We start from the raw sequence: 22,166 nt of genomic DNA on the forward strand, positions 1-22,166 counted from the left end.
CGGTGAGGGCCTGAGGCGCGCGGAGCAGGGGCCGAGGTGCGCGCCGGGCTCCCGGGGCGAGGGGGGTGCGTGTGGCGCGGAGGCGTCTCCTGTTTAACTGTCGTTTTGTTTTGTGCATGAGGAGTGGCGATGATGGGAAAACAGTTCCGGATACCGCACCCTCACAGCCAGTGTTGGGACCCCTGTGTGTAGGGCTGTATTTTCTCTAGGTTTCTGTGCTGCTGCAGGAAGGCGCAAGGTCTTCACAGCCACCGGCCACTTAGGCTTTTTTGGACGTCAGGTGGGCTGGTTTGTGCTCTCTGGTGGCGGCACACCGGGATTCCGTGGCAACGGCTGGAGCTACTTTCCCTGCTGCCATTGGAAAGGGACGGAACGGCAGAGGAGGCTCCCGCGGGCGCGGTTCCAGCCCCTTGCACAGCAGCGCCCCTGAAGCCCTGTTGGCTTCGGGAGCTGCCACCGCACCTACGTTGAAGGAAAATACGCTACACAGTGGGAACTTGGGAGGAGGAAACCAAACTGAGCCAGGGAAAACGGTCTTATTGCAAGTGCATGTCCCTTCCTCTTCCTTCACTTGCCCTGACCCTGCATAAGGCCGATGTAAATTGTCATGGGTTTGTTGTGTTTTTTTCCTTTGTTTGCTGCCTTGCTCTTCAGCTGGAAAATAGACACAGCCGAAGAGTGATTTAACTCCAAGAACACACAGTTCTGTGTTTTATTAACTACTGCTGACAGCGTCAGCCGTGAGAAGCCTAAAATGCTGATTACATCTTGCAGCTCTTCCTAGGACAGCAAAGAAAATGGAAGTATCAACATTGAGTTCTGCCACGTCATCCTTCGCAGTTTGGAAATGAACTGATAATTTAACTGATAGGATGCCTAAATGGGTGAGTGTTAAATTAATCATAAACAAAGACAAACTCTGGTGGCTCAGCATTGACTGTTGGTTTGTTTAGTGGGCATGATGGTTCTCTCTGTAGTCTCTTGAAAATACATTCTCCTGAATATGGGCAGTATTTTGACTATGAACAGATAGTAACTTTGCTTATGTTTATATGGGTGTCCAAAGTTTCCAAATGATCAGGAAATAGCACCTCAGTACTTTTAGTTTGAGTGAACAGGTCATTGTGTTTTGTGAATTATATTTGCAAGATACACATACAAAAGGTGAAAAGTTGTAGCATATTACTCTTCCTTTCTCCCCACTTCTGCACTCTGCTCTTCTCTACTTTTCTGCAGTTTTTGTACTGGAGTCTGAATTTATGGGTTTGAAGCTGCTGCTCTCTGAATTTACTTCCTTCTCTCATCTAAAAAAGGAAATTGAGTAGTAAGTGCTTTATTTTAGTATGTGGAATTTTCCTCTTACAACTTAGCAAATCCTGGTCTAAATTTACTTTAAAAAAAACCAAAAAAAACCAACTGCAGGTGATCCATCATCTGTAACAGCGAATGTTTGTTGATTAATTGCTAAATTAATGACAGACACCCAACACTGAGTTAGCTATCCACTTGTGCTAAGAAAATAGCACAAGTTCTGGGCATGTGACATTTTTAAGGTTTGAGGGAGGGAAAAGAAACATAACCTAAGAAAGTTCTTAAAACCATGTTTGAGTTCCATAGTGGTATCTGGTATTAAGTACTTTGTTTGGTCAGCTATTCTTTTCTTCTATTTACAGTATTCAAGATACAGCATAGTTGAGCATTGGAGTTCGTAAAGGCTTCCACATGTTTATCTACTAAAATGGATCTAGGTGGCAGCTTTTTAGTCAGTATAAATTCACTCTTAGCCTCTCATCCCATTTAGCTCTATGTTCCTATGGTTTATTTTAGTGAGAGTTCAGTGGTGCACCAGTCGTGAGAATTACAGTCATGTGTGAGGAATGACATTCAAAGTGATGATGATTGAGGGTGGCACCTCACGCAGCTGGCATGGCAGCAATAGCACTTGAAGTTGGAGTCACTGAACTGAAATGGGCTCTACTTGATAAGAGGAAAATCTATCAGAATGAAATTACAGCCCTTGTCATATTGCAGCTTCAATATTTGTCCTAAAAGTTCCAACAGTGGCATTTGAAATATGTCTTTTTATATAATTGTCCTCTTTCTTGCAAGTAAGAATTTTCAAACCTGACCTAGGTCACTGCTATACTTGTTGGTTAATCAGGATATGAGCATCATTCCTGACTTTGAAGGCATGAACAAGTATTTTCATTGTGTGATGGTGAGTATTCTTAGATGGCACAGTGAAAGCACCCTTCTCTGTCATGTTATGACATCTTGTGCACATGGCAGCTGTTATTCCAAAGGCACAAACACAGCAATGCAACTCTTACAGTCTGGTAAATTTTGGACAACACAGTAATAAAGAAAAGGGAGAATGCTACTCAGGATGTTAGTGGAGGAAGGACTTTTTAAAGAAACAACCCAGTTCAACATAGTTTAGCTGTTGACCAAGAAAAAAAAAAAAAGAATGCATAGCAGCTTGGCAGAGACATACTCTGTTAAATTAAAGGTACCTTAATGTGAGAAATGGAAGACGGTTTTTTGTTGTTGTTTATTTCAGGCTTATGAATGGAGAGGATGGAAGACCTGCTTTAAATCTGTGGATTGCTGTTTTGTTTTTTTGGAATGTGCTCACTTGTTCAGTACTTTCTCTCCCCCAGTGCCACCATTTGCCAGCAGCAAGGTCTGCCTATGCACGTACACAGCAGAAGGAAGAAGTGCATCTCCCCTTTAGGTCACACCTGAGATCACTGTGATTTATGTCAGTGTGAAGTTAGACCTCTGTTACCCTGCTCCTCTATGGTCTTTAAAGGAGCACGTGTCAGGAATGGAGTGGCATCCCTGCACTGGAGAGGATGGTTTTGACAGTATCATACCAATGGAGACTTGCTTTTGTTGGGCAGAATCACACAGCTAGGGTTTGACATTGTTTATGGCTGCTAAAGTAGCAAATAAAGCTTGACTCCTGAGTAGTGAGTTGGTCTTAAAAATGAAGAGTAATCAGACTAGTAATTTGGTGCAAATTACACACAATGCATCAAGCTTCAGACATACGTAGTTCTAATTTGCAGGCATGTTTTTTTGGGCCTGCAATGACTGAACTTCCACTCAACTCAAGGTTTAGACTCTGGTCCTCCTTAGCAAGTAATACACTGTAGAAGAAAATGGATTGGTGCTGAGGACCTAACATCCCTGTGCTATCTTTGCACTTCTTATTTCAGCCCAGGTCCCATTAAACAGGTCAAACGCAGTTAGAGGCATTCAAAGAGCATTTTTCTTGCAATAAATTAATAAAGTTTGTGCCTGGAGAACACTGCACTAACAAACCAGATAATGGGGAATGGTCTGCTAACTTGAAAAGCATAGAAAAGCTCTTTAATATTAACATAACTAAAAATGTTTTTAATATACTTAATGCAGTGTTCCTGCTGGTTTCCATTTTAAAAGTGTTAATTCACAGAACACTTACGATCAGTCAGCACATAAAATAATCTTGAAACAAATTATTCTAGGTTCTGCTTCCTCCCACTGCCCAGGTGCAGGAGTCTTCCTGGCCATCACTATGAGTATTAGAGTTCCATAGCAACATCAGTGTAGTTACTAGTTTAAAGCAATCCTTTGCTGTGTATTTTTTTTCCCAGTAGGAGCCAGTTTCCTACCAATGCAACTGATAAAACTCTTGAAGAAAAACATATACAATGTTTTATGACTAAATAAGAGGTTTCTTTATTCAAATATCTTATTTCTGGGCACTATCACAAGATTATTGCACCAAGTTATGTTAAAGTACCCAGTATTCCATTCATTCCTCTGCAAACAGAACACCAAGCTCCATCTTGTCTCTCCTCCCACCTGGATTATGAGTTGAAAGCACAATGGAAATACTCTGTGTATGAAGGTAGAAATGTAATACTAGTAATCAATCCCAAATTTTCAAAAGCATTTGCTTTTATCTAGTCAGCTTCAGTGAAAAAGTATTCCCTACAGAAAAAAAACCCAACCCTAAACACAGACATACACAACATACAAATTATGGTATTCCCAGTTTTGTTTATTTTTATGGAATGCTAATTTAGTTACAATATGGCAGTTCATAACTACTGAAATGTGACATTAATTCACCTCCAATGCTGCAGAACAGTCTTGATTTATATATATTGTTTTAAAACAATCTTATTTTACATAATTGAGGTCTCTGGTGGTTTTTAAGCTCTGATGCTTAAGCACACAGCAAGCTATAAACCTTAGGTTTTATATTTTTTACATATACTCTATGTATTCAGACAACTGCTGTAAGTTATCTATAATTTAATATTTATAAAAAGTGCATATACTGGTACATATGCACATGTAGAAACACTTTCACTACTGCCTCCCTTTTATAAAAAGCTGTGTAACATACAGCTATATTATTCTTACTCACTGCTATTAAAGTCCTTTACTATATTTGTTACACAATTTCAACTATTCAATTCCCTCAAACTGAATGTAGGTATTTCTATGCATATTTTCTCCTAAAGAAAAGAAGTCCTCCCTATTTGTTTAAGAAGTTTTAAGTCATGCATCAGTTTAGTAAACAGTCACTCTAGCATGAATTTTAGAATCCTAGACACTGTAAAATCTGCTTCTGGAAAATGTCTATTTAATTTCTTCTTTTAGTTACAAAAAATATATAGGATTGAAACATACTGAATACATGCATCTCTCAAAGTGGCTATATTCTAGCCTTATAGATAAATTAAAAAAGTACACCCTTGCTAATAGGATGCAAACATGGCCTCAAATAGGCCATTACCTGTATTTAATATAGCTCATTACATTAAAAAGTTCAAGTCAGCTGTTCTCTCAAGATGGTGTCAAAAGACTGAAGAGTATAATGTATTTATACTCAATATACAAAGGTGGGTGCACATACCAAGTGCCGTTTAACTATTCAATACTTCTAGGCTTTGCTTCTGGTGATACAAGTCCTGAAATGATCTGAATAAAAATGTAAGTTGAAAATTGTTTAATACATTGTAAAAGCAAGTTATGCTTAAAAGAAAAATGTACACTGAACAACCTGAAGTCACCACTGAAACAACTGTACAAAAGTATTATAGATACAGAAAAATAATGGTGGGCTTAACTTCAAACAGAAAGTAACACTTGTTAACATATGTAAAAACTTGCTTTGTTTTATTCTTCTGCCAAGTAAGAATTTGTAGCCATTCAGAACAAGTAAAATTTAAACCACCTCACAATGTTTACATTTAAAGTTTTTATACAGTGCAAACATTTAAGACAGAATAGCTCCCCAGTGAAAGAGGTGACACCACTCAGTGCCAGTCTTTTGAAGATTCTTCTTTCAATAAATCTATTTACACATTAAGCTAAAGGTTCACTATATATGCTTTAAGTTTGCTGAATATCAGCAGAAAAAAGACGTGAACTAGCAGCAGCTGTATTACAAATCTATGATAGTTACTTTAATGAATGCATAAAGTTTTCAAGACTGTATTCAGTGTCATACTGTTCTTGATCCCATAGTTCTCCAAGGTTTTCGAGTACTGATTTCATTGATGCTTTCCCAGAAGAGGTAGAGGTATCTGCTTTCTCAGTTTTTCCATCCTTCACAAAAGAAAAAAACCCCAAGCATAAATCAATATACAGAATGTTTTCAGGAATGTACTAAATTCTTAAAATTCTGATGATTCTTTTTGGGAAATACCACTTCCCACTTTTTCAGAGAACTGTCTACTATTCATCATTCCAACTTCAAGTGTTTGTCCAATTAAATTTTACATTTCAAAGCAAAGCTTTTCGCTAAGCTTACTCTAGGTATTTGTACAAGTGGTTCTTTACCTTGTCAAGAGTGAACAGATCAAGCAGCTGTTCTGTTCCCATGCTCTGTAGGCTTGTGTTTTCTTGGCTGATCACTGTATTTGCAACATTCATTTTGAACTTTTGAAGACCCATGATCTTCTCCTCCAGAGTTCCCCTAGTTATCAGCCGATAGACATTAACAACACGTTTCTGAAAGAAAAAAAAACACACTTTGCTAAAATGTACCCTCTGAGATATTAAAGAAAGCATAGTTCATCATGGACAGCTTGGAAGCATTTTGGCTTCAAGTACCACTACCGCAGGGTAACTCCGTAAATTTGACTCATCTTAGAATAAAAGAATAAGACTATGCCAGCATACAGCAGAGACACCTGCATTTACAGCTGTACTCAGGAAGTTAAGAATTCATAGAATTACAGAATCGTCATGGTTGGAAAGGACCCCCTGGATCACTGAGTCCAACCATCAGCACAAAACCAAAACCAAACAAACACACACACAAACTCCACCAAAAAACACCCACAAAAAATCCCAACTTCGGCTACTAGAGCATGCCCTGATGTGCCACATGTACACATTTGTCGAAAACCTCCAAGAATGGTGACTCCACCACCTCCCTGGGCAGGCTGTTCCACTGCCTGACCACTCTTTCAGTATAGAAATTCTTCCCAATATCCAATCTAAACTTGCTCTGTTGCAACTTAAGGACCATTTCTCCTCTGGTCCTATCGTTATCCACCTCAGAGAAGAGGCCAACACCCACCTCCTTACAACCTCCTTTCCGGTAGTTGCAGTGGGCAATGAGATCTCTGCTCAGCCTCCTCCAAACTAAACATCCCCAGTTCCCTCAGGCACTCCTCATATGACTTATTTTCTTCACCAGCTTGGTAGCTCTCCACTGCTTTTTACAGGTGCAGAGAGAAACAAGAATCACTTTCCCTGTCCAAGCAGAGAACAACCACCCTTAGGGGATTCCTTTCAGTTCATTGTGTCAGTTGCATTTCTTCTTCCACTGAATGTGGTAATTCCCTGGCCTCTCCTCAGCCGAAGAGAAGGCATACCACATTTTGGACAGGGTAAGAAAGTACACACTTCTTCATTGGGCCTATTTGCAACAAAGAAGTATGAATGAAAGCTTGGTGAAAACCCCCAGATGTCACTTTTATTATACACTACACCCTTCCCAAATTCAAAGAAAAATTCAGCAAGGGAAAAACCTTTTAAAAAAATTAAAGAATATTTCACCTGCCCAATGCGATGTGCCCGATCCATGGCTTGCAGGTCTCTCATTGGATTCCAGTCATGTTCCACAAATACGACTGTATCAGCCCCTGTTAAATTAAGTCCTAATCCACCAACGTGAGTGGTAAGCAAAAGAACGTCTATAGATGGGTCATTATTAAACCTGCATACAAAAAAGTTACGCATGGTCAATTTAATAGAAATGGATTTATGAACCTCAACTGCTTTAAGGCAGACAAAAGAAAAACTTAGTATCCTAAGTAACACAGTTCATTACAGTTGGCCTTATACGGGTTGTGAAGGGATATGCTTACCGTGAAACAATGGAATGCCTCTGACCAGCAGGTATGCTGCCATCTAGTCGCAAGTAAGTAACTGAAGGTAACTGAGGTCTGAGAAGGTCATGCTCCACTATATCCAGCATGCTTTTAAGTTGACAGAAGATAAGTACTCTGTGCTGGGCTACAACAGCTTCTGTACCGCTTTCTGAAGATCCACCATTCCCCAAACCACAGTCCAGGAGCAGCTTAAAGTATAAGAGCATTGAAGTGTGTCAAAGTGACAGTAGACCTCATGGAGAAGTAGTAAACTACAGAAGGAAGTCATAACGCAAGTTTGGCTTCACTAAACTATGAAAAATAGTTTCTTAGAAAAATAGTTTAAGAGTCAACAGAATAGAAACTGTCTTAATTTTGCTTACTTACCATAGAATTTAATTATGTAATGCAATCATAACTTTATCATGATAATAGTCTTGTGTATAATAGAAGAGTGTTTCTGTAGCAAGAGTGACAGGATTAAGAAACAGAAGTTTTTTAACAAGGCAGCAAAGATTATGTAAGCATCATCACCTTAAAGCAAGCTTGTTCTTGCCCTCCTCGCTTGAAGTAACAGGAAAAACGGGGTATATGCCTGAAAAGCCCTTTCACTCAATTTCATTTGCTATTTAACCATTTTTAAAAAATGTTTTCATATCGATGAAGTTGTAAACAAAACCTTCTAAATATATCCCTACTAATGTTGAAATTTAGGAAATTCAAGGCAAAACATACTTACTTGTTTTAAAGCAGACAGCTTAGGTGCATGTTGGATATCTCGAAGGGATGAATTATGAGCTGCAAGTTGCTCTGTAATTCTTTTATACTCTGGATGTTGGGTTGTTAACACTAATGCTGGATGGTTGCATAGCTTCCGTAAGTATTGCAATGCCTTTATTTAGGAAATGAAATTCAAAGAAATGGTTAATAATGTAGGTACAGAAAAAGGATGTACAAAATTGATTATAAGCATAGGGGCCAATCAGCCACATTTCACAATTTGGATTTAGGGTATATTTTCATTAAAGTTGCAGATTTATATTAATAACACCTGTATTTCAAACTGAGAATAATGGTCTTGGGTCCTGTAGCAAGAACAGTGCAAAGACTACCATTTCCCAAACCTTTATGTGAGTATGGGATGTAGCAGATGGGTTTGGGAGCTGTACAGTGTCTTTGAGAATTATTGTTTCCAAGTAGTCAAGACTTGAACTGCAATTCTGTAAGACCATGAACCTTCATAGATTCAGATATAACTTTACAGAAATTTCTTGTTCACGTTTTGGAATCCTGAGTCTAACGTCTGATGAGACCAAAATTCTTTCCCTCTTGAGATCTTGCATTTTTGGTAATCAGTTTTTAATTGAGAGTAGTATCCAAGATCCATAAAGTAGCTGAACACCAGTTAAGCAGAACACATGAAAAAAAATTAAGACTGTTTTGTATGACTTAAGACTCAAAGCCATAATAGCTTTACATCACATTCCAGGCAATTTGATCCAAAATCTAAATATTTTACTTAGATTATATGGCCACAAATGTGTAAGTTAACTCTTTTGGGTTTTCATTTTTTATTAAACCTGGAAATACAGTTACCAAAAATAAATGAACTAGGTAATAAAAATTACTGAAGAAATCTGTACCTGAAATACATGACCTGTAGCTTTAAGCTTTGGCTTTTCAGTTTCTTCATTCAATGAAATTGAAGAAACTGTTTCATCAATATCACATTTGGCACGAGACTTCGCAAAATCTTCATAAAGCTGAACCTGTAGACCAGGCCCCAGACAAAAGAATGAGTATGGTTTCTCTGACAGAAGACAGTAATTTTTAGAGTTTATTTCTGAGTTAAATTTCTGAATTACTATAAATCAAGAAAGCTATTTTATATGTAGCACAAGATCAATGTTAATAGTGAAATCTCTTGCCATTTGTTTTCTTTCAGCTTGGAAAGTACTCTTTAAAAAAATCTGCAGATGCTTAGGTGTTGTTTTTGTACAACAATGCCAGAAATTAAGCTAGAGAGAGATTCTGTTGCATCTGGACTGAAATTTGTTTTTAAACACATACTGGAAAAACTTTAGTCCTGTGGTCCCAGAAATTATCAGAGCTGATATCAGACTGACCCAGGAATACAGAAGTTGTTTCTTATTGGTCTTAACTGTTATGAAAAACAACTAAGCTTCCAGCCACTTTTGAAGCATACCTGCAGAGGACTGAGAATGCAGTAATAATCTTGAATAATTTTGGGTGGAAGATCTTGCAGTACATCCTCTTTCATCCTCCGTAGCCGGAATGGCAGAACTTGGCGGTGCAGTGCTTCCATTGCAAGGACCCCTAGTGACAGCAACAGAATCCATATTATGGAAAAAAATTAAAAACATTCAGTCCTCTAATCTCTGATGCTGGAACTGACTGCACTCTCTTTTTATTAGCAGTTCTCATTTAAAGGCAGTAAATAAGAAAACCAAGATTTAATTTTTTATCCTTACCAGCCTCTTGTTCTCTGCTGGAGCTTCGGGCATCTCTACTTGCCAGTATTGGTTTGCCATAACGAGCTGCAAATTGCCGTTCAGTACCCAAAAATCCTGGCATAAGGAAGTCAAACAGTGACCACAACTCTAAGACGTTGTTCTGAACATAAAAAGAAACATTGGTTATTTTTTTTCCACAAGTAATGAATAGTTACACATTATCAGAAACCTTTCTACACATATTTAACATTGCCTATAAAACAACACACAAATACTTCAATGTTCTTTTGAGCTCCTGGAACTCAGTGGCTCTTTCATCAACATAAGTTATAGGAAAACCTGTACATACACCTTAATATGTCACTGGACTTTCTACTGTGTCTGATGTCTTATGCCACACCCTGAATTCTGGACATCAAAACCCAGGAGACACCAGTGGCCTTAGTCCTAGATGAGACACACACTCCACAGACAAGCCCTTAGGACAAAGCCCAAAATCTGCAGTTCTTAGAGTGAAGTTTCTTGCTGATTTCACTAGACGTATAAGGAAATGTGCCATTGCCTTCCTTAAAGAACAAGTGGTAGAGAAACTTGTCAGCTTTAGGGCCCCATCAGTACCACAGATCCTGCCCCCATTCCCCGACACAGCTATACTGGGAAAGGAAAACGTTGTGTTTTCAAGAATTTAGCAATGACAGGCCTTTTTACAATGTGTACTTTGAACAAGATTCATTGATAAAAAAGCACAATAAAATTGGCTGCAAAATAGATCTATTTTGCTTCGTTTCAGCTACTCATCCAACTTCTTAGGAAAAAAAGCAGTTACCTGGATTGGTGTCCCAGAAAGAATTATCCTGTAATTGGCAGTCAGCTGCTTTACTGCTTTTGACAGCTTTGTTTTTCCATTTTTTATTACATGGCCTTCATCAAGAATGCAGTAATTAAACTTAATATTTCTAGAAAAGAAGAACACAGACTTAAGTAGTATTTAGAATTCTAAGCTATTAAAAACCTCAGAAAACCATTTCTTACCTGAAGAAGTCAATGTCATTTCTCACAACATCATATGAAGCCACTATGAGATTGTGTCTTTTCACCTGGTGTTGTAACCTTAAGAGAAAAAAGGAAATAATAATTATATTGTTCCTTAACGTTACTTCAGCCTTTAAAGGTACCATCACAAGATTTACCATGTCCACAATGAAGCATACCTAAGTTTAAGTACTAGTAGTAAAGTGAATTGCAAAATTCTATGTATGATATTTTACCCTACACAAGGCATAAGTGCAACATGTGTTACCTTGCTCTTTCAGTAGGAGGTCCTGTATAGTGCAAAGGATTAAGATACTCTTTTGAGCAAAATTTGCCCACTTCATCCACCCAGTGTCCTGTGAGTGTAGGAGGGCACACCACCAAGGAGGGAAGAGGAACACTGTCCACCAGTTTTGTTCTTGCATATTCCTGAGCCCTTTAAGAATATCAAAACAAGCCTGAAAAATTTGTTTTTCACAGGGTAGTTGAGGTTGGAAGGGACCTCTGGAGGTCATCTCATCCAACCCCTCTGCTCAATCGAGCCACCTACAGCCAACTGCCCAGGACTATTTCCAGAGTCATTAATGTAGATAAAACCTTTCATTTAAGTCTTTGAGATAGGATGTTACTTAAGCTTACCTGAGGCAATGATCACCTGCAAGAATGCAAATGGACTGTAAAGTTTTTCCTAAGCCCATGTCATCACAAAGAATTCCATGAAGTTTGTATTTATTGAGAAATGCCAGCCAGTTCACTCCATCCTGAAATCAGAAAAGAGTGCCTCAGAAATAAAAACTGATTTTTGGCTAGTTAAGCTGGAGTTCAAGGGCTGTATATTCTATCATCCATCACTGCCCAACTAAGAGCTTGTTTCCCCACCCTAAATGCATCCACTACAGCCCATTCACTCAAAGCAGAGGGGAATACAGGGATAAAGATAAGCAGTCAAACAGTACAAATGAGGCCTGGCTTTGCAGTCATGAGCTGCCAGTCAACCTAAACAAGGCACAGCCCTGAGAAAAATTATAGAATCCAGAAGGAGGAATAAAAGACCATTAAAAGCAAAACAGTATAAATGGCATTTATTACTTAATTTGCTCTTCCTTACCCAAGAGTGCAAGATAGACACTGCACAGCTAAAAACAAAAACCCACAAGCAAAAAACCCCAGTGCCCAAACAACTCATACTCTTCCATAAAATTGCATCACACTGGAACTTACTGCTCTTGATAAAAAGTGTAAGCTGTTACCTGCTGATATTTTCTGAGCTCTGCTTTGATTGGTACTGGAATTTCATAGTTTTCCAGTTTTTTGCCATCCAATAACTGTTCCAGAAAGTGACGTTCTTTGGCTTTCATTCGGATTAATTCTTCAGACATGTTTGGTGGATCTGGTATACCAGCCTAGGATAATATTTTTAAAGCAGTTATCTAAGAGCTACAGCACTTAATTTTCACACAGACAGTAAGAAATAAAACCTCATACTAGCTTACAAATCTTAAACAGATGACAATGACCTGCAATCTTCTCAATTGTATAAATCTAAACTCAGTGTTATGCTTTTTGATTGTTTGCAGATCAACTCATCCAGGGTTGTAGGGTGCAAAACACAAATTCTGCCCCACAGGATACACTGAAAAACTTAAATTGCATAGCAGAGGGGAAATCCTAGCCAGGCTTTTAAGACTTTACAAAGATTGGACTATTCTACTTGTAATCAGAGAGTTAATCTAGCTGGCTAGAGAACCCTTTGACATCCATTTCTCCATAGCCACAGTCTACCATCCAAAGTTCAATGGATTTTTCTCCTAAAGATGTTAGAATTAGATGTAAAGTGATATTTAAATCTGTAGGAGGAATTCAAGCAGTTGGAAACTACTGGAGAAAAAGAAAAACCTAAACCCCTTTAGGTTTGTAGCAGCAGACTTTGGCTTCCTAGGTACTTCCCATACCAGGCCAGAAGCCCAAAGCAGCTATCTGGGGACCAAACATGCTCAGACATTGTTGCTTTCTAATAAGATAAAATAGCAAAAGAGGCACTGGTATTTTCTATCACATCTGTCATCCCAGTTTTCTGGCCCATCTCCATCTTTAGTTAGCTTTACTTCAAAACCCAAGTTACTAATCACTTAGGGCTCTTGGCTGCGAAAAAAAAACTCTGCCAAATGATTCCATTGTGTATGACGTTAATAAGAGGAAAACTAACCCAGATTTTTTATACTAGAAGTGCTCAAATAAAGTACTTAAGTACATACCTACACATAACAGCCTACTTGTTCAACTGCTCTTCCTAACCTCTCTTTTAAACAAACGTGACTGAAGTGTCACTACTGTGCCAATTAATTTGGTTAAAGTCAGCTTGCAGCATGACTGCTCATCAATAAGAGTACAGATTAAGTTGAACCATTTATCTTACAATCATTCCCTCCTATTTTCATGGTTCAATGAATAAGGAAATTGAGAATAAGGATACATAAAACCGAGCACAGCTAAGTTCTCCCAACTAATTTTTTTGGTATTGTTTCCAATTACAATTATAAACCACCACAGTAATACAGATTAGAAGCTCCAAGTTTTTTCAGGCTTCTATCACTTTCACTTATCCAGCAGCTGAATTCAGGTCCTGCATTAGTAAAATGCCAACAATTAATACAAAAGACTAGAAAGGCTGTTTTGTTAAAGAACTGTAAATTATGCTTCAGGGACATGAAATTAAAAGAGTGGAAAAGGTTTTTTGTTTTAATAATAAGACTATAACTACAGAAAGCTTGAAAATTTGTCTTACGAAGTATCTTCTAGACTACCCTAAAAAGCATTCCTGTCACAAAATGTAAAACTGTATCCATAGATAAGGTTTTTTTTCCCACACAAAGCATGTGTGGAACTTGGTCTACAAAAACTTTATTATCAAATTATTTCAATCTCAAAAAAAGGATTCCTTATCAATGTATCTCCCCATAAAGCATCTATTTTTCTAGTCCTTATCAATCTACTCCCTACTTTTTCCACTGAGATGATTCCAACTCCTCTACAGTTATAAATTTAAGTTCTTTCTTTGGCTAACATTTAAAGTTGCTAGCTTTCAAAGCTTTCAAAAGACTGTCCCACAACAATACTGTTACTTTTCTCTCAGTCTACTTTCACTCAAAGTTTGCATATTTAATATAGTTCAGTAGCTGATATTGAACTTCCTTGTATGGCAAGGGAAGTCTTAAGGGAGTTCTTGAACTGTAGAAAAGAAACATAACTGATCATGCATATTGATGCATAATAAAACAATTACATGTAATAAGACATGCTCAGTAAATAATTCTAAAATAGCTTTAAAAAAATAATCTGAGTTAGATGTATTCCATAGGACTGTATTTAGAGACATATGAAGGACACTGGTGTAAAATGGCACTGGAATGAATAGCAGCATGTCAGAAATTAATTTCTACTTCACTCACTTTCAACTTTTTCAACATTTTAATGAAAGCATACAGAAAGAAAGTGCTCCATTTAAGGCAGACTGCCAGTTACCAGATTCTAAGGTTCTGTTCTTCTAAATTAAAACCTAATTTTTTGAAAAAGAATTCTGAACTGTCTTCTGTTACCATCTTGTGGTGAGAATAAGTTACTTATAAGCCTTGTAGTCCTTGAAGTGCAATATTAGAAAGTGTCTAAGGTATGCAAGTTGTAGTAAGACTGAAAAAGTAAAGCAAATCTGTACTGATTAAACCCTACTGGATCATAATACACACAGGATTTTGCCCAAAGCTGTAGGGTGGGGCTTTTTTTTTATTTTAAGAGGGAAGAATAAGTAGCTGTGCTTATCTCTACACTAATTCTATTGCTGATAGTTCACTTTTTCCTTTTAAATCAGTATTCCTTTTTTATGCATTTTTCTCTTGGCCGTATACACAACATACATACCCAGGGGAGAGCACACATAACTCCTAAGACTTTTGAGCCAAGACTAGCAAGAGCAACACTACATGTAAAATGTATGGATATACACTAACTTGGTATACACAGTTGAAATTAATTTCTTTTAAAGATAAATTTTAATGTTAATTTAGAAAATTAAGAACAGAGGGTCAAATTTTACTCCCTTTACATTATAAAGGAGACATATTCAATTACTGGATATGGTCTCACCATCTATAAAAAATTACTTATTCAACATTTAATAACCCAGAAACATGGACGTTGTGGCTGGTGAAAAAGCAGATACAGGACAGTTCACATACTCAGTATACTTACAGCATGAGCTTACCTCAAGAGGCATGAGTCTAATTAGTGTTGCAAAGCACTGAGTAGCCATAAAACGTACACTGTCAGTCTGATCACTCATTCTACCCAGAACTGGAACCACTAGAAGAACAATGTATGGAACTATACCAACATCCAGCTGCTCCATTACACCTGGATCAGTTATTAAGGAAATAGTTTTTACCAGTTCAGGATTGTCTGACATCAATATACACCTGGCAGATTTTACACTCGGTGGGTAAAAGTCATTAATACATTACATTCTGAGGAACAGGATTTCTGCTAACAAAGCAAAGTGAAAAATAAAAAAGTCTGATCTACCCAGTTACATTTAGCTCATTGAATTCCATGGTTTGAGAAGCTGAATTACATCCACCTTCATCTGCTAGAAAAAATAAAGACAATGGAAATTAAAGTTTCTTCCATTTTTTAAGAGCTTAACATTTTGTTTCATTCCTCCTCCCATTTTTTTTTTTTTCAGGCAACAGTTTTTGTTCCTCCAAATCATGCAACTGCAAAGAGGTTTATGCTTTTTTGAATACTCAAGCAAGGATACATGCAAGTGCTTCAATTGCACCTTCTTGTTTGGTGTTGTCATCTATTGCTCCCAACCATGGTAGAACTTTCTCTAAGAAGATATTCATTGTTTCCATGGTAGCTATTTTGCTCATAACACCTACACAACGAGCAGCCATGTGTCTCACTGCAGTGCTGGGATGTTGAAGGCACATATAAAGATGAGGCAAATGCTGTATTAACTGAATAGAAAAAGAGGATGGGGAGAAAAGGTTAATATTAATTATAAGCAAATTACTACATTATTTTGACGTAAAGACAGTCTTTTAAAGTCACTGTTGCCTCACAAAGAAGTGGCTTGAAATGGCTTCCTTTCAAATGACTGAACTTTGAATAAATACTACTCCCCAGTACAGTTAAAATTCAGAGAGCAAGAAAATGTTTGTGGTTATAATAAAAATGCAAAGTAAGGAAGTCCCTAATAATTAAGGAAGTGTTTCACACTGCAAAAATATAATACTAAGTACTCAGAACTTTTTATAAAAAAAAAATATTGCTTAAATACAGATACATAGATTAAAAAATTCCTTCAAGCTAGTTCTAGATTATTTTTATTTATGTTTAGGCAGACAAATATCCATGTTAGGAGTCTTTTTAACTCTATGTGACATGAAAGACACCCAGAAGGAAATTCCCATCTTCCCAAGGTGGTATGTGTGTGCCTACATACCTTTTTAAGCAGCACAAAAAACTTATGTCAAATACCTTAAATGGATGGTCATGTTTTCCCTAGTATGGAAGTCCCTAAGTGTTAACTTCGATGAACTGATTTCCCCCTCTTTGACCATGATTTATTTTAAACCTGTATACAGTATTAGCAGCCCAAATCTAGACATTAACTACACACTATATATATATATATACACACACACACACACTGCTTATACATAAATCTTTCCATGACATATGCCAAATTCACTTTAAATCACTTCAGTATTTTACTAAAATAGGTAATAATCCATATGTTCTATATGAATCTTCTCCATCTGCTCAGAATTCTACAGCCATCCCTTATGCTCATCCTGTCCCATCATATCCCTTCCAGACAGAGTTCTGGCCTAGTTATTCCTTGAATGAGAGCTTTTCCATATATTTTTATCATCCTGTAGCCTTTCTCTGTGCCTCTTCCAGTGCTACTATATTTATTCTGAACTGTAGTATTGGAGATAAGCTAATACAGAAAATTCTATTCAGATGCAGGCATAATGGTGACTTTCTTTTTCCATTTCTTTCTTAACCAGTATTTTACATTCAGCTGGTACTTTCACAGAACTATCCTAACTCAAGGATAGAGAAGAAATAGCTTTAAAGTGTAACAGCTTAACTACTGAAGATAGAAGGCTATATGTCTTCAGCTTATCAAGACTAGATTACTAGAACATGCAGACTACCAAGTGCAATAAAAACACCATTTGAGCTAAACAAGAAAGACAACTAAAAATAAGCTTTGCAAAACAAAGATAAAACAGTGGCAATGAACAGACTGAACTGCTTCATATAATTACCAGAGGATGTAGCTGAGTATCCATTGAAGCTGCTGTTGTTTCAAAAACCTGTAAAGAATTTACTAGCTCCTGGGCAGGAGCATCTCCTTTTTCCAGCAAGGACTTTCGGTCTGTTAAAAACAGAAAATATGTTCAGTTTAAGACTGATCTAGTGCCACCAGCTGACCAGACCCTCCAGCTCAAATCAGAAGTGTAATTACCAAAATTATTGGTGTGAATGTTGTTCCTTAATGAACCAACCATAGCATCCCAGAGATGTGGCAATCCTGTTGCCATTTCAGCACCAAAATGTTTAGCTATAGTAGATAAGGCAAATTCAGCTCCTCTTCTCTGTACAACATATGGTTTCTGAGCCTAAAATGAAAATTAACCAAAGGAGTGAGGACAGATAAATTGAAGAATAACATTTTTCCAAGAAGGTGCACATTGTTATACAGGCATTCAATTCTGATTGTGTTTATAGCTGCTTACAACAAATTTGCTGGCTGATTTTTTTCAAGTAACTTATTTTTTATACAGGTAAAAAAGGAAGATCTTTTCTAGCAGACTATTTAAATCCTGTAAATTTGGAGATACGGCTTCTACTGACACAGACCAATTTCATCAAGAGGTTTTGCAACTGGTTCCAGCTCCAGAACTTCAGAATATAGCCAGTATAGGGAACACCAAGAACAGCAGCATGCTAACAAAACTTTCCCAAAGTGATGTTTGCTATTAAGCCCTTTCTCTCTTCCTTCCACTTACTTTATAAAGTAGAATTGATAAAAATTACTTTAACAATTAAGAACAAAATCCACAACACTGTTTAGGAATCACAGTCCTGACTAGGATCTTATTAAAACACTATGTAAGTTTTACTCATATAAAACTTAAGCAAGTGTGGAAGCCACATGCACATCAGAGATATTCATATCCTATACTAAGTGTAAAATATTTCAGGAGTATTGATTTTGTTAATGACACAGTTGAAGACTTAAATCATCATCATAAACTAATATACGGTGCTTGCATCACAAATTTTTCTAATCAGTTCAGTTCTCTCATGAAAAGATCCTGGATATCCTATTATAATACTATCAACTCCAGTTAATTCAAACTAATGGAAGGAAGGAGTAGGTGTGCATGGTGCATGCTCAAGGTTTTGTAATTTACCTCATCAAGTTCTGTAGGAATGCTTCCACTGCTGCCAGTGGGGAGATCTGCAATTGGGGCTTTTGGAGCTTTTGGAGTAGGACCTCGCCGACTTGTGATGGCAAAAGCAGCTTTCTGATGTCTATACAGTGTAATTATTCCCCTATGCTTGGTAACTGTATGATGCATCCCATCTTTATCAGAGTTGGGCCCTAAAGGAAAAGAGAACAGTTGACAACAATTTAAGCTGCAGTTTAAAATGTAGGTAGAAGCGATAGGTACCTGCAAGTCACAGGCTTTAAAAAAAAACTTTGTCATCATCCTCAAAGATGAAAAAGTTTAAGTTCAGAGCAGAGTTACTCTGTTAAAAGCACATTAGACTTGGCAAGAAAATCTAAATGTGCAAAATACCGCATATATTCTTACTCAGCAAAAAAAACAGGTAACAAAGCTTCAGTTAAATATAAAAAGTTTGCACAAGTTTTTTATCTCAAAACAGTTGAAGACTGCTATCAGGATGCAACAGCAGGTATTATCAGTATGTATTTGTTCATGTTTCTGTGTATGCTAATCAGCTTAATTTTCAATCAGGTATGAATGCTACTCTACTCTGAGATGAAGGATGACACATTCATTAAGAAAAGGTAAAACATATGTTGGTCAAACTTTAAAGCAGGTTTGAGACTGTTAAGGTCTAAATTTGTGTGGTTCATTCAATTTTTAGCAAGAAAGTAATTAAAAAAAAAATCCATGACCCTAGATTATTTGTTTATTCCAAACATTATGCTTGTCTTTTGTTACCTTACAATTAGCTTACAGAATATAAGTCAGACTTTTTTCTAAAAGGCTACTTTAGTTTCCATTCTGATTTGATTTCAGTTAAAAGCTTCGTAAGACATGTAAATGAAACATGATCATAAGTGGATAATAATTGAACAACAGTAAATAATTGAAAATGGGAACAAAGGTCTTTTATATGCCAAATCTGTGAAAAATTGTACACAGTGTGTATTTTAAGATATCTAAATGAAATAATTACTAATAATTGAAGACTCAGTTGCTGGCATTTTAAGAACACTGAAAAAAAGATTCACTTAAATACTCATTTCAACAGTTCAGAGACAAGCAGACATTTTATGAATCCAGGCAGTCTTAGATACCATACCTTTTGAGTTCTCATGGCTAGTCTGAGGCTGTGCAGGACACGCTGCTAATGGGGTAAGATGTGGATCCACACAGAGAGAGTTGCAGAGATTTTTTATAATTTTTGAGTTGGGACAAGGAGACCTTGTTGTACACTGCTGAAGTAACTTTGCTATACATGAAGCCACATAGTTTTGTACAAGTGTATTCTCCTCTTTTTTGATAGCTTCCATTAAGGGTTTTATAACAGGATTTAGTTTTTCTGGAAGTTGCTGCAAGTTCACAACTGCACATGCAGCAAATGTATGGACTCGCAGATGCAACACTTGCCATTCTTGATTTGTTTCTGTAACAGTCATTTGGACCTGTTGCCGTTTACTGTCCAATTGTTGCAGAATTTTAGGATTCAAAGTAAAGGATGATGTCACTTCATTGAAAACGGAAGTAACCTAGTAAAAAGGAAGAAAGAGTTACAAATCTGTTTCATTTACTTTAAAACGGGATATCCCCTGAAAACTGCAGTTTTCATGCCATAATATGAGCCACCTCACTGAGTATTATCATCTCCATTTTTCCAGCAAATAGCAGGAAATGCTCCAAAATATAGTTTCTGTAATCTTGAACTGCACCTCAAGGGGAAAATCAGGCATATCATGAACATTTTCAAGTCTAGATTCCCAAACCTAAAAGAGGAGCTTACATACTCCTCCAAATTTAGAATGTCCTATATCTGCCAGATATACCCAGATATTCTGGCAATATGCAAGCACACGACAGATATGCAAAAGATAATATGCCATGAATACAAGAGACCAGAAAAGATGTGCAAGGTCCTGTTCATGAAGAAGTTGTTTCTAAGATGATTTTCTTTTGAGGAAAGAAGACTGGGATAAAAATCTATGCAAAAACTGAGCACAGTACAGTAGCTGCAGGACTTGGCATATCCTCCTCCAGTCACAACTGGTGACTACTGTTGCTTAAATCTTTCACAGGAAACAGATAAAAGCTACATGGAGTCGTGGAAATGCTAAACTTAGGATATTTAAGCTCCTAATTAAAGGAAAGATGACAGCTCTTGAGAGGGTTAGTCTTGGGCAGGGGAGGGACTTGTTGGTTTCTGCCTTTTAAATAGTCAAGTATTCCAACTATCTGACTTGCACTGCTTCATTCTACAGATACCTCAAGTTCTACTCCACATGACCTCGATGACAGGAATGGCCAAAGGGCAAAAAAAATATACATAGCAAGGAAGAGGAGCATAGTATTTTTACATCTAATGCATGAAGACCCATACTACAACGTAGAGTAGGTTTGGTGTCTGTATTTCAAAAAAACTTGAAAGGGGTGCAGAAGACAGCCACAGAAAATAGCAAATAGTTATGGAATGAGTCTTCTAATCCAGAATGGGTATCTTCTGAAAACACATGCATTGGTCAAGTAGCCCTATTACTAGACTCCAGAGTAACAGGTCAGATACATGAAAACTTCTCACAGAGATCACTATAAGCTCACATGATCCTGTCTGGCTTTAACTTGGGAATTTATTCATTTTTGATGGCAGCCATAATCAGATTGGCTGCCAAAATCCCCTCAGTCCATATACACAATAGGATTTCCAGACTAGACTACTGCGTATTACTACATAAATACTACAAACTAAGTTAGAATGTCAAGATCCATCATACTACGGTTATCATGGTCTTAACTATACAAATCAACTTCTCTTACCCTTATCCTCAAGACCCCCGTTGCGTACACAAACACATACAGGATCATAATTCCTTTCCTCCCCCACTCTGGGGGGGGCAACATCCATCACTATTTCTTCATTCCCCCAAATCTCCACACCCCTCCCTTTTATTCCTCAGGGTCTTAAATCCACAAGTTCTTCACTTATATCCTGCCATGCTCATCTTTCTCTCTGCTTAAGAGACCCATTTAGGGTTGGAAGAAAAATCTTTTAATTTGCTGCCCCAACATGGGCATGTGGGGATGCTGCCCCACAGCATCCTTGTAGATAAACTGAGGAAGTGTGCTCTTGATGGTCAAGTGGTGAGTGGATCATGAACTGGTTGAAAGGAAGAAGTCAGAGAGTTGTGGTCAATGGGACAAAATCTAGTTGGAGGCCTGTGACTGGTGGAGTCCCTCAGGGGTCGGTACTGGGACTGGTGCCATTCAGTATTTTCATCAGTGACCTGGATGAGGGAACAGAGTGTGCCCTCTGCAAGTTTGCTGATGATGCAAAACTGGGAGGTGTGGCTGACACACCAGAAGGCTGTGCTGCCATTCATTGAGACTTGGACAGGCTGGAGAGGTGGGTGGGGAGAAACTTGATGAAATTCAACAAGGGCAAGTGTAGAGTCTTGCATCTGGGGAAGAACAACCCCATGTTCCAGTGCAGGTTGGGGGCTGACCTGCTGGAGAGCAGCATAGGAGAAAGGGACCCGGGGGTCCTGGTGGACAAGAAGATGACCATGAGCCAGCAATGTGCCCTTGTAGCCAAGGCGGCCAATGGCATCCTGGGGTGTATTAGAAAGGATGTGGTTAGTAGGTCAAGGGAGGTTCTCATCTGAAATATTGTGTCCAGTTCTGGGCCCCTCAGTTCAAGGACAGGGAACTGCTTGAAAGAGTCCAGCACAGAGCCACAAAGATGATTAATGGAGTGG

General features: G+C 37.8%; 1 protein-coding gene across 1 annotated transcript in view; it reads right to left on the reverse strand.

Annotated features, from left to right (window-relative positions):
- Window positions 1-5,157: 5,157 nt before the first annotated feature.
- Window positions 5,158-22,166, reverse strand: part of BTAF1 (BTAF1 RNA polymerase II, B-TFIID transcription factor-associated, 170kDa) — a 36,874-nt gene continuing 19,865 nt past the window's right edge. Inside the window, exons 21-39 of the mRNA XM_010000125.1 lie at window positions 19,523-19,949; window positions 18,379-18,569; window positions 17,427-17,580; window positions 17,227-17,336; window positions 15,702-15,903; window positions 15,150-15,298; window positions 12,142-12,294; window positions 11,531-11,652; window positions 11,160-11,327; window positions 10,892-10,969; window positions 10,686-10,815; window positions 9,878-10,019; window positions 9,592-9,722; window positions 9,029-9,154; window positions 8,125-8,277; window positions 7,383-7,594; window positions 7,072-7,231; window positions 5,845-6,015; window positions 5,158-5,610 (exon numbers count right to left, since the gene is read on the reverse strand). Coding sequence (XP_009998427.1) covers window positions 5,464-5,610; window positions 5,845-6,015; window positions 7,072-7,231; window positions 7,383-7,594; window positions 8,125-8,277; window positions 9,029-9,154; window positions 9,592-9,722; window positions 9,878-10,019; window positions 10,686-10,815; window positions 10,892-10,969; window positions 11,160-11,327; window positions 11,531-11,652; window positions 12,142-12,294; window positions 15,150-15,298; window positions 15,702-15,903; window positions 17,227-17,336; window positions 17,427-17,580; window positions 18,379-18,569; window positions 19,523-19,949 — 3,126 coding nt within the window. The 3' untranslated portion in view covers window positions 5,158-5,463. The remainder of the gene's footprint in view (window positions 5,611-5,844; window positions 6,016-7,071; window positions 7,232-7,382; window positions 7,595-8,124; window positions 8,278-9,028; window positions 9,155-9,591; window positions 9,723-9,877; window positions 10,020-10,685; window positions 10,816-10,891; window positions 10,970-11,159; window positions 11,328-11,530; window positions 11,653-12,141; window positions 12,295-15,149; window positions 15,299-15,701; window positions 15,904-17,226; window positions 17,337-17,426; window positions 17,581-18,378; window positions 18,570-19,522; window positions 19,950-22,166) is intronic.

The sequence above is a fragment of the Chaetura pelagica genome, unplaced genomic scaffold (genome assembly GCF_000747805.2).
Source record: "Chaetura pelagica isolate M959 unplaced genomic scaffold, ChaPel_1.0 scaffold436, whole genome shotgun sequence".
Lineage (NCBI taxonomy): Eukaryota > Metazoa > Chordata > Aves > Apodiformes > Apodidae > Chaetura > Chaetura pelagica.